This window comes from Tenrec ecaudatus, chromosome 15 (genome assembly GCF_050624435.1).
Source record: "Tenrec ecaudatus isolate mTenEca1 chromosome 15, mTenEca1.hap1, whole genome shotgun sequence".
NCBI classification, from domain to species: Eukaryota; Metazoa; Chordata; class Mammalia; order Afrosoricida; family Tenrecidae; genus Tenrec; species Tenrec ecaudatus.
Window position 1 is genome coordinate 55,395,014 of NC_134544.1, and position 12,928 is coordinate 55,407,941.

At 39.4% G+C, this 12,928-nt stretch overlaps 1 protein-coding gene and 1 non-coding gene across 2 annotated transcripts in view; both read right to left on the minus strand.

Annotated features, from left to right (window-relative positions):
- Window positions 1-12,928, minus strand: part of MIB1 (MIB E3 ubiquitin protein ligase 1) — a 174,137-nt gene that overhangs the window by 128,999 nt on the left and 32,210 nt on the right. The window contains exons 2-3 of the mRNA XM_075533030.1: window positions 12,413-12,584; window positions 8,055-8,184 (exon numbers count right to left, since the gene is read on the minus strand). Of these exons, the coding sequence (XP_075389145.1) occupies window positions 8,055-8,184; window positions 12,413-12,584 (302 nt within the window). The remainder of the gene's footprint in view (window positions 1-8,054; window positions 8,185-12,412; window positions 12,585-12,928) is intronic.
- Window positions 6,692-6,855, minus strand: LOC142428167 (U1 spliceosomal RNA). The gene has a single exon (XR_012780139.1). It is a non-coding gene; the product is annotated as a U1 spliceosomal RNA (small nuclear RNA).

Here is a 12,928-nt window from a genome sequence, read left to right on the forward strand (position 1 = left end):
GGTGATAGGTACATAAGAATTTATACTATTCTTTTTCTGAATTAATCATTTTATTGTGAGCTATTATAGATTTTCTAACAATCTATAATTCAATTAAACCAAGCATAAATGTACAATTGGTGCTGTCTCATGATCACACATGCTGGTGAGCTATGTTGCTCCCCTGCTAGGTGGACACTTGTTTAACTTCAAGGCTTTAAAACCCAGACGCTACAGCTTTTAATAGCCAGGCGCCATTAGCTTTCTTCACATTTGCTTATACACTCATTTTGTCTTCAGCTATCAAGTTGAGAAGGTATCATACAGTAACACATTACTAAAACAAACCTTTCTTGTACTGAGGTAAGATTAAGTAGAAGCCCAAAGTTCACCTGCTTCCTTGTTGTATTTACATATATATATAAAAACACACCCATCTTTATATATTTGCATATAAACATCTATATTTATATCTACAATTTTTACTTTCTTATGCTTTCCTTTTTTTTCTTTCCTCCTGCTCCATTATCATGTTTAACCCTCATTCACCTCTCAGTAATTCCTCTCAGATACATTTCAATTGATCAAACATGACCAGGAACACTACACCCTTTCTCACTGTTAATTTTAGATCACTTGCTATTCCCCTCTCCCTGTCATTATTGGCTCATCGCTCCCCTACTATCCTCTCTATTGTGTTATATGTATGAAATTTTCCATAATAGTTTTTTAAAAAGCCAACAGAAATATGATCTAGTGCACTTATATAAAACATTTAATTGTGATATACTCAAATGTTTCACAAAACAAAAATACACTTAAAATACTAACTTTAGTGCTTAAGAAACCCTCTAAGAATACACTATACATGATTAACATGGGTTTCATCAGAGCATTGGAACAGAGCAACCAGCACTGAAGGGGAAAGGGAAGTGTTAACAATTTTCTTCATTAATATACAAAAGCAAAAATATTCAGATACTAAAACTGACATTTGGTCCCAACCGCGTACTTAAACAACGCTATCCTGTAGACTACTTCAAAAGTTCCTAGGGGTGAAGTGAAATTTCTTAACATTGCTCTTCTCTGCATGTTTCCAGGCACCCTGGTGTGGTAGTGGGCTACACACTGGGCTGCTAATCACAATGTCAACAGTTTGAAACCACCAGCCATAGGACTATACTATTGAATTATAAAGTACGTGACCTGCACGCCAATACAAATGTTAACAAAGAAGAAAGAAACCACCAGCCACTCTGCAGGAGAAAGATGAGGCTTCCTACATCCATAAGGATTTAGTCTTGGAAACTCACAGAATCTGTTCTACTCTGTCCTGTGGGATCGTTATGAGGCGGAATTGAGTTTTTGGGTTTTATCCATGTTCCTATAACCCCCACCAATGATTGGGTGAAAGGATTACTCGGACCATCCAGGAAGAAGACCCATGGTTGGAGCATGTTCAATATCCTTGGCTAAAGTGGCGGTGACAGCTATCAGAAGCACCAGAAGCTGCTGGATTAGAACCCATGAGACAGCAGAACCACCACACAGAGACAGAGGAGAGAGGCTGTGCAACTGAGACTGTGGAACAGTAAGGAGCAGCAGCAGGTGAGCTTCCTGGCCCACAGAGGCAGAGGCCATGGGGCCACATGGCTGAAAGACTAAACATCATAGAGAGACAGACAGAATTTGGCTGCTGGCTGAGGTGAGGTGTTGCTATGGATCAATGTCTAGATCCTTAATGTTTTTTCATTCTGGCTTTTTGTACCTTGTTTTTTAAAAAAAACTCACTGCCATTGAGTAGATGCCGACCTTATGGAACAGAGTAGAGCTGCCCCTGTGATTTCAGAGACTGTAACTCTTTACAGGGGTAGAAAGCCTCATCTTTCTCTCATGGAGCCACTGGTGGTTTTGAACTGCTGACCTTTTAGTTAGCAGCCCAACGCATAACACACCACCACCTTAAACCCTCTAAATTCCTAATCACTGTCTGTGAATTCTGTATGCTCACTGCAACAGATTCTCAAACTCAGCAGAGAAGTAGAATGCTGTGGGATGAACAGTTGGTATCAGAATAGGGCAAAAGCAGAACAGGGTAAAAGAAGGGTGGAGGTGTGTCTGACCTCTGCCTTGTGGAAACTGGCCTTGGGTTGTTGTGGACAGCAGCCAGAGGTGGTCAGACATGGGCTCTGACCCTTTTTTGCATACTCTCATTCAGAGTCACATGTGCAAGATGGGTTCATTTGTTTTTCCTTGGTTTTTTGTGTGTGTGTGTTTTGTTTTTTGTGTGTTTTTTTTTAAACAATTTATTGGGCTCATACAATTCTTATCACAGTTCATACATATACACACATCAATTGTATAAAGCACATCTGTACAGTCTTTGCCCTAATCATTTTTTTCTCCTCTTTTCTTTTTTTACATTTTATTAGGGACTCATACAACTCTTATCACAATCCATACATATACATACATCAATTGTATAAAGCACATCCATACATTCCCTGCCCCAATTGTTTTTCCTTGTTTTGTTCTTAAAATGTAACATGGGTTAAATCATAACAAACCAAAAATGTTAATACTCATGACTCAAAGCCATAAATATGTCTTTTTATTCAAAAGAGAAAGCAGCAAAATAATAAAAATACAGAAAGTTATATGGCTTCATGTTAACAGCAACAGCCATCAAAAGCAGTTAAAAAAATGATTCCCATGCCTCTGACCATGATCAAGTGTAGTAAAAATATAAAGTTTTCAGAATAAAATGATTAAAATTTTATTTCTCATGAACTCTTTCCAAAAAAGTTACTAGAATGTATGTTCTACAAGAAAGAGAAAAATGAGGAAGTCATGGGATACAACTAACACGAGACACAGCCAGGAGGCTGTGGTCATCCAGGAAGGCAAAGACAATGACAGCAAGCCTGCAACGGGAGCTCCAGGATGATTGCTAGGTACCTAACGTTGATGGCATCCTGTCTAAATTGCAGACAACCATGATGAAGGATCATAGCACCAAAGGACAAATGCCACCTGTATTTTTACTGACATAATGTTACCTGACCATCTTTCTCAAATGTACTTATAAGTTCTCAAGCTTTCCTCTACCTACCCACCACCATTTCCGGTCAGGTAGGCATCCAGGGCCTCTCAACTCACACCACAACACACTCTGCTTTAACCTACTCCAAAAAATTTGAGGTAGACCATGATAAAGGTTTTGTTTTGTTTTCTCCTTTTAAATCATTTTATTGGGAGCTTATATAACTCTTTTATCACAATCCATACATCCATTGTGTCAAGCACATTTGCACATCATCATTCTCAAATCATTTTCTTTCTACTTGAGCCCTTGGTATCAGCTCACGTATTCCCCTACGTTCCCACCCCTTCTCCTTCAAGAACCCTTGATAATTTATAAATTATTATTTTGTCATGTCTGACGTCTCCCTTCACCCACTTTTCTGCTGTCCATCCCCCAGGGAGGGGATTATATGTAGATCCTTCTGATCAGTTCCCTCTTTCTACCCCACCACCTGCCCTTTACCCTCCTGGTATCATTGGCTCTCAATATTGGTCCTGAGGAGTTTATCTGTCCCAGACTCCCTGTGTTTCCAGCTCTAATCTGTACCTTTGTACATGTTCTGGTCTAGCCAGATGTATAAGAGAGAATTGGGATCATGATAGTGAGGGGGCGGGGGGGAAAGCATTAAAGAACTAAAGGAAAGTTGTATGTTTCATCGGGGCGATACTGTACCCTGACTGGCTCGTCTCTTCCTTGTGACCCTTCTGTAAGGGGATGTCCAGTTGCCTACAGATGGGCTTTGGGTCGCCATTCTGCACTTCCCCTCATTCACAATGATAGGATTTTTTGCTCTTTGATGGCTGATACCTGATCCCATAGACACCTCATGATCACACAGGCTGGTGTGCTTCTTCCATGTGGACTTTGCTGCTTCTAAGCTAGATGGCTGCTTGCTTACCTTCAAGCCTTTAAGACCCCAGATGCGATATTTTTTGATAGCCAGGCACCATCAGCTTTCTTCACCACTTTTGTTTATGCATCCATTGTCTTCAGCGATCATGTCAGGAAGGTGAGCACATGATTAAGTTTTATTGCTGTTTCTTTGGTGTTGTTGCATGCCCATCCAGTCAGTTCTAATCATACTGCCTGTATATACACCAGAGTGAAGTACTGCCCAGACCCGCATTATTCTCACAACTGTTGTTTGAACCCATTGTTGCAGCCACTGGGCCAATACATTTTGTTCAGAATCTTTCCTTTTTTCTCTCTCTATGTACCTAGCATGATGTCCTTTTCCAACGCTGGTCCTTCCTAATAATATGTCCAATAAACATAAGACAAAGTCTCATCATGTTTATCCCAAGAAATATGTTGACTATACTGCTTTTTTAAGGCAGATATTTTTGTTTTGGCAATTCATGGTATTCTTCACCAGCACCATAATTCAAATGCAACCATTCTTCTCTAGTCTTCCTTATTCACTGACCACTTTTCACATGAGGGGATTAAAAATGTTGACTGTCAATCCAAGTAAAATGAAATCCTTGACAACTTAAATTTTTTTCTCCAGTTATGATGTTTGTTATTGGTCCAGTTTTAAGGACCTTTTTTGTTTTCCTTATGTTGAGTATAGCCTATAACGAAGTCTATAATCTTTCACTGTTATCAACTAGTGCTTTCAAACCTCTTTGCTTTTAGCTAACAATAGTAAGCTTAGAAGCAAAAGTTACACGGCAACTCCCTCTGACCATATTCCTGCCAAATGCCCAGCATTCAGCCCATACTTATGCCCCCTGCCTCATGTCTGTGTGGGTTGAGTTATGCTTCCTTGACCTCACTAAGGACTTTGCCCACTGCCTTGCCAACAGGACTCCTGTAAACTCCAGAGAAGCAATGACCACACAGAACTCACAGACAACACTCACGATTAAGAGGGTTTGTTAGGAAAGCTGGCAAGCAAGACAAGTTGTGCCAGGGACTCTTTCCAGTTCATCTTCTTCTGGAAGCTTCATTCTAAAAATGGTAATCCTGTCTTGTATTTACAAAAGCTAGATTTGTGCTTGCTACTTGGATTTTGAAAAATTAAACCGTAAGTTTAACACAACATAAAAAAGCAAGGGAGGATAAATATAAAAATCAGGAAGACGGTTATATTGGGGAGCTTACAGTTGGAAAGGGCACAGAGAAGACATTTAAATGTCCTCCTAATGTTCTATTTCTTAATCACAAAAAGAAACAAGTACTTTAAAATAAAATCACAAAAGTATATATCTAAATAACTTCAGTTGTAACTACTATTTTTAGGGTTCAATTCATAAAAACACTGAGGCAAATCAGGGTAAACTTGGAATCAAATAACACAAAGCAACCTGGGTATCTAACATTGAAGACAACCTGTCTAGGTTCTGTTGTGTAGTAGAAATATAAGCGTTCATCTTATATTCCTTAAACGTTCCCATACATGTTATGTATTTTTATATGTGTGTAATAGAGTTCTGCTTTGAGTGGATGAGAAAGCTGCTCACTGCACAAGGTATCTAGCTCAGCGGTTCTCAACCTGTGGGTCGCAACCCCTTTGGGGATCAAATGACCCTTTCACAAAGGTGGCCCAATTCCTAACAGTAGCAAAATTACAGTTAAGAAATAGCAACGAAAATAATTTTATGGTTGAGGGGTCACCACAACATGAGGAACTGTATTATAGGGTTGCGGCATGACGAAGGTTGAGAACCACTGATCTAGCTGAAGAGGTGCGTAGGAGCTAACATTCAGTCCAAGCTGCACTTGCTGGGACTCTAGTGGGACTCAGGATTAGAAGACAGGATTCCAACCACTACGTCAGCTGTAGAGATTAATAATTTCACAAACCCTATATATAGGGTTAGATGGCAGTACGTTTGGTTTGGGTTTTTATGTGCTGATGCTAGGTTGTTTCTGTCCCCACCCCAAAGGGATACCTATTCTTTAATAGTCACAACGATGTCATTAACTTGCCAAGTTATGGTTCGTCCATCCAAAGATACCTTTTCCAAATTCACATTTCTGTTTTCCTTTATACAGTATTACTTATCAAACTTTAATGTGCATACAAATGACCTACAGATCTTGCTAATATTAGGGTCCTAGTTTAGAAGAGGAAGGGGACCATCACATTTCCAACAAAGTATCAGGTGACTCCAACACTGCTGGCCCACAGACCACATTACAGTAACAAGAATCCGATACAACTTCTGGTTTTTCTATCTCCTCGAAGTAGAATGTAGACAGCAAGATTAACAACAACATCTCCTCTGCTGTGACATCCGCAATATGGAACACATCTCTGCATATAACAAAAGTTCAAGTAGATGTGTTGATTTTTTTTTAAATCATTTTATTGGAGGCTCATAGAACTCTAGTCACAATCTATACATACATCCACTGTGTCAAGCACATCTGCACACCCACTGCCATCATCATTCTCAAAACATCTGCCTTCTACTTGAGCCCTTGGTCTCAGCTCATTTTTCCCCTCCCTCCCCACTCCGCCCCTCATGAACCCTTGATAATTTTAAAATAATTATTATTTTGCCATATCTTACACTGTCTGACGTCTTCCTTCACCCACTTTTCTGTTGTCCATCCCTCACAGAGATTTTATATAGATTCTCATGTGTTGATTTTTTGTTTGTTTGTTTTAATTAAATGCAGGGGAAAACACAGATGCAGTCCCCCATGGCCATAAATTATGCAGTCGAGTTTCCCACATTTAGGGAAATCGCAGGGGTCAGCAAATCCGGAGTGCAACAGATGAGCCTCGCCCTGGGAAAACCACCTTCGTGATCATGGTGTCTCCCCTGCCAGGAAAGTATATGTGTTGATATTTTTAAAGAGCAAATGTCAGTTTCCTTAATTTAAAAAAAATCCATTGCCATCAAGTGAATTCCAACTCACAGTGTCCCATAGGATAGAGTCAAACTGCTCCATAAATCTTCACAGTGGCACACTGTCCCATCTGCCCATCTTTCTCCCTCAGCACAGCTGAGTAAAAACAGCTAACCTCTGTTTAGCAACTGAGCACTTAATCATTGCCCCACCAGAGCTGCTCAAACTAAAACACGGCAATACGGTATTTAAGTGGTTAAAATATATCTGTCTGACTTCCAAATAGTCAACCTAAAGATTACTAAAATGAACCCAATATAGCAGCACTCTGAATTCAGAAAACTTGTATTTCAAAAAGTTGATGTCAAAAATTTTTAAGTCAAAACAATTTACAGAGCATGAAGTCTTTATCAAGGAGCTTCTGAATTGCTGTGAAGACTTTAAAATCATTACTCCTCAAGCTTGAAGTCCTCCCTTTCCTCATTTTCCAGAAAGGTTAGCAGTGATTGATACCAAAGTTTGAAATGTGAAACATGACTCATTCCAGTACATCCAGTATCGAGGACAGGAGGGATTATACACACTCATCTGTTGATTGGTTGAATCAATGAAAGGCTAATCAAAGTAAGATGATGTCCAAAATAAGCAAAAACAACAACTCCCTTAACAAATATCTCTGGATGTCCCACCCCAGGAAAACAATGATACAAAATTCTCTTTAGACCTATTACTTGAAGTGACCCCTTAGAGTGCTCTATCTGTTACCTGGGAAAGGTCACAGAGTAAGTGTTCATGGAATATGTGACAGTACCTATCAGAAGGAGGCCGGCCTCTGCTGTAATGGAACGCAAAACAATTCAAATGATACTTCAATAATAGGAAAGCTGAGGGCATGAGATACTGGTTCAAAAGGGATTCCAGAAAAGCATTCTGGCAACTAGAAGGCAACAGGAAACCTGAGGACAAAAAGGTTAAGATGCACCGATCACCTTCCCAGGGAATGTTAATGTTTACAACACAACAAGAACAATCTTTTTTCTTTCAGGATAAAAAAAATAGTAAGACTTTAAAAAATATTATTAGTAGCACAGAAAAAAATTTGGTTGAGAAAGTCATTTATAATAGTAATAAAAGTCTTCTGGACATATAACTAGAATAACACAATGAATGGATATAAAGCTTTTACCTTTCCCCTTCGCCCGTTTCCACCATCTTGATCTTCCCACTGCCAGTCTACGCCTCGCACCACCCTGGCGCCGGCAAAGATTCCTCTGGCTGTAATCTTCTTAGATTTTCTGCGAGATTCTAACAGAACCCTAAAAATAAAATGATTTCTTTTTAGGATTACATAAAAATAGAGAACAATAATTTATTTTTAAAATAAGATTATAAATGAAACATTTTTCATTGTTCTGATTACGTACTAACAGTAGTATGATAAAAGACTATCTTTTACATCCCACAGGTGGTGACAGTGACATTAGTTAACATTTACTAAGCTTTTCTTATGTGTAAAAGCACTGATATAAATGCTAAGTGTGCTACACATATTAGGAGAAAGATATGTTGTATTATTCATTTTACATATAAAGAAACCGAGTCCCAAAGAAGTATCACAAAAGTTAACAAGTAACAGAGGTGCTGCTGCTAAACCTGATCCAACCATTTCGGGTGTGACTAAGGAGCAAACAAGGTGCCCTGGTGACATAGCGGATTAACACAATGAGCACTACTAACCACCAGGTCAGCAGTTCTAACCCATCAGTAACTCTGGGGAGAAAGATGAGGCTGTTAGCTCCCACAATGATTTATAGTCTCTGAAACCCTAGGAAACCATTCAATTCTATCGAATAGGAGTACTAGAGCCATAATCAATTTGATAACAGTGAGTTAAAAATTATGGTGCAAACAGTTAAATAACTGGGTCTGCTGGGCCCACCCAAAACTACCTCTGGAAACGGTCCTGGGGAATTGCTAAAGTCCTATGGGACAGTTCTACTTTGCACACATGGCATTGCAGTGGGTCTCTAACAGATTAAAGGTAACTAACAACAACATACTCCTCACTACATTGAAGGTGGCGGACTCAAAACCTCCTGGCTACCAGGCAAGTAATCAGTAATGTCAATACAAATTAAAATATTCAACGGTTGCAATGATAAATGGCAAGTGGCACTTGGCCTCAGGGTTAGGAAACCAGCAAAGAGTGGTAGGGACTTTGGTGAATTACACAGCATGATTTATCGAAGACTGAAGGTGTTCCTCTGCTTCAGTCAGTTGTCATGAACAAATGCAGGCAGATCCAAATAAAGAGAAATTTTCCAGTCTGTGTGTTTGTTTTAAGAATCCATAAGGTTTTGTTTGTCTGTCTGTTTGTTTGTTTTGGGGGTGCATGCGAATTAGGTTGGGGTTTACATATCAGATCATCTTGGCATTCACCATTTTAAACAAAAGCCTAGATATTTGTTTGAAATTACCCAACTTGAAAAATTTTAGCATACTATGTAAACCAAGTAAAAAGTGATAAAGTTTCAAAACATTCATGGAAAAACCCATGCATGACCTTTTAACTCCATTTTTCCACAAACCTTTTAGTGCCCCCTCGTACAACTGTAACCTGATTTGACCTACATAAACTATCTCCAAAAGGAGTCAAGATGGCACTGTGGTTAAACATAAGACTGCTAACCACAAAGATGGTGGCTCAAACCCACCAACCATTCCTCCGGAGAAGAATACGGCTAACTGCTCCCTGACAGAGTTATCTGAGGTGTCAGAGAGCCTACACAGGGCCACTATGAGTGAGCTGTTTGGTAAGCCCCAGAGTTTACTTACACAAGTCTGCATACTTGCAGATGATCACAGACCTTGAAAAAAATTCTAAAGAGAACGAGCCAGCTCTGTTCTCCAGTCACTATCCCTTATTGTACAATATCTTATAATCAAAATAATTTTCTTTGTGTGTTACTTCATTTTTCTATCTTTTTATTTCAACTTTAAACATAATGTGAAAGAAAAAAATCACGGTGTAAATAAAGAAAGGGCAGGGTAAGCGCATTCTGATTCCGAATTCCATTCTACTAGTCCCTATGCCTTTCCCAAGTCTTGCTTCTATGCACTGTTATCCAGATCCACACAAGATCCCATCTCCTGAAACACTGCAGCCATTAACAATGTTTCTCTCTCTGCTTCTAATCCACGTAACACATGTCTACCACACTGCAAACATTTCACAACAATCACTGTTAATTCGTTATTTTCCTCAACTTAAAAAGTCTTTAAGGATACCATGTCTTAATGATATCTGAATCTGCAAAAAATATAGTCGCTACCAACCAACAATTGACATCGAGTCAATTAAAATTCAGAGAAACTCTAGATAGGGTTTCAAAGACGATAAACCTTTACAGAAAAAGATAGCCTTCCCACAGAGCCACCAGTGCGTTTGAACTGCCAACCTGTGGTAATCAGCCAAATGCCTTTTGACACAATCAGTGAGCCCAATGTTCATCTGGTAGCAAAAGACATAGTAAAGACACAGTGAGAAGGAAATAATCAGCGTTTCTTCTGCTACCTTTGCACTTGCAAATGTTGAGGAACACAGCGTATCAAAGCGATAGAAGGGCTATCTTAGCCTATCAGTTCCATCTTCACAGAACTCTCACTAGAGGCATGACCACATTTTACTGTGCTCTGCCACACTGCACTCACAGGTACTGTTTTTCACAAATTTAAAGTTGAAGGAAACCCTGCATCAGGCAAGCCTGCTAGTGCCATTTGTTCCAGCAATGTGTGCTCACTTCATGTCTCTGTACTTCACATTTTGGTGATAATCATATTTCCAACTTTCCCATAGGCTATTATACATTGCCAGCGTCAACTGCAAATTGTTACAGAAACAACCTCATCTTTCTCCCAAAGAGCAGCTGCTGGGTTTGAACAGCCAACTTTGAGGTTGGAAGCCAAACAAACTAACCTATAACCTCACCAGGGCTGCTTTAATGGATTACAGTATAAAGTAAACAAAGCTTTTGTAAGCACTGGGAAATGACAAAATATATTTGTGATTTGTTTTACTACAATATTGATTTTACTATAATGGTATGGAATTGAACCTGTAATACTCTGATGTATGTATGCATGTATGTATGCATGTACGTATGCATGTACATACATGCAACCAACATGTATTTATATGAGTCCTAGTTGCATAGTGGCTACACTGCTGGCTGGTAACCACAAGATCGGCAATTAGAAACTACCAACTGCTCCTCCAGAGAAAGACATGGATTTCTTTCTTTCCCCCTTGATAAAAATATATTTGTTTGTTTGTTTGTTTATTCCTGGTATTTTCTTTTCTTTTTTTTTAAATCATTTTATTAGGGGCTCACACAACTCTTATCATAATCCATACATACATCAACTGTATAAAGCACATTTGTACATTCATTGCCCTCATCATTCTCAAAACATTTGCTCTCTATTAAACCCCTGGCATCAGGTCCTCATTTTTTACCCACCCTCCCGGCTCCCCACTCCCTCATAAGCCCTTGATAATTTATAAATTATTATTTTGTCATATCTTGCACTGTCTGATGTCTCCCTTTCACCCACTTTTCTGTTGTCCGTCCCCCAGGGAGGAGGTCACATGTAGATCCTTGTAATCGGTTTCCCTTTCCAACCCACCCTCCCTCTACGCTACCAGTATTGCCACTCACACCACTGGTCCTGAAGGGATCATCCACCCTGGATTCCCTGTGTTTCCAGTTCCTATCTGTACCAGTGTACATCCTCTGGTCTAGCCAGACTTGCAAGGGAGAATTGGGATCATGATAGTGGTGGGTGAGGTAAGGAGGAGGAAGCATTTAGGAACTAGAGGAAAGTTGTATTTTTCATCGTTGCTACATCGCACCCTGACTAGCTATCATGTCTCCTCCCCAAGAACCCTCTGCAAGGGGATCAAGGGATTCTCCAGGGGCCTACAAATGGGCTTTGGGTCTACACTCCCCACCTCATTCACTAAGATTTTTTTTGTTTTGATGATGCCTGATACCTAATCCCATAGACACCTTGTGATCGCACAGGCTGGAGTGCTTCTTCCATGTGGGCTTTGTTGCTTCTGAGCTAGATGGCCACTTGTTTACCTTCACACCTTTAAGACCCCAGATGCTATATCTTTTGATAGCCAGGCACCATCAGCTTTCTTCACCACATTTGCTTATGCACCCATTTGTCTTCAGCGATCATATCATGGAGGTGAGCACACAACGATATGATACGGATTTCTATAGTGTTGGAAATACACAGGGACAATTCTACTCTTTATATAGGGTGGCCATGAGTCAGAATCACAACCCAATGGCAATGAGTTTTTATGCCTATATTTACAGACCAGGTCCACTTTTATCTAGTCTTTTATCTGTGATCTCCTGGCAATAAACCAGATATCAGAAACTACCTTCCAATGCTTTTATTTTTTAAGTTAAACAGTATAAAAATGACATGCAATGAATTCTTATTAAAGAAAACAATTGTCTTCCTTACCGTTCACTTCCTGGTGTAGTAATTCTATAAAAGCGATGTCTTAAATGATGTTTATCTCCATGATAGCAAACTGTGCACAAATCATAATTTGTACACTCGGCACATTTCCATCGAATGCCAATGATAGGTTGTTGGCGGCAGGTATCACACATGGTTCCATCATGTTTGATACCTATTAAAACAAGGATATATGCTTATATTAAGGATTATCACTTAAAGAACTGGGTCGTTCACAAGATATTTTAATAATGGGAAAGCCATTTCAAATGGATCATGTATACTTTCATTACAACAAAGTCCAAAGATTTTAATCAATATAAATTAAATTAGATATGCTCTCTCACTTCCCTTTTCAACAGTAAGAACACTGGGCTATTTTTCTCAGTAGCATTTTCTATGTCCTCATCCAGTGTCCTATGTCCTCATCCAGTGTCCAAGGAAAGAAAGCAGGGTCTTTTAACACCAAGTATGTGTTCCAGACTTCAAAAACGCACCAATTGAGAAATTTCAAGCAAC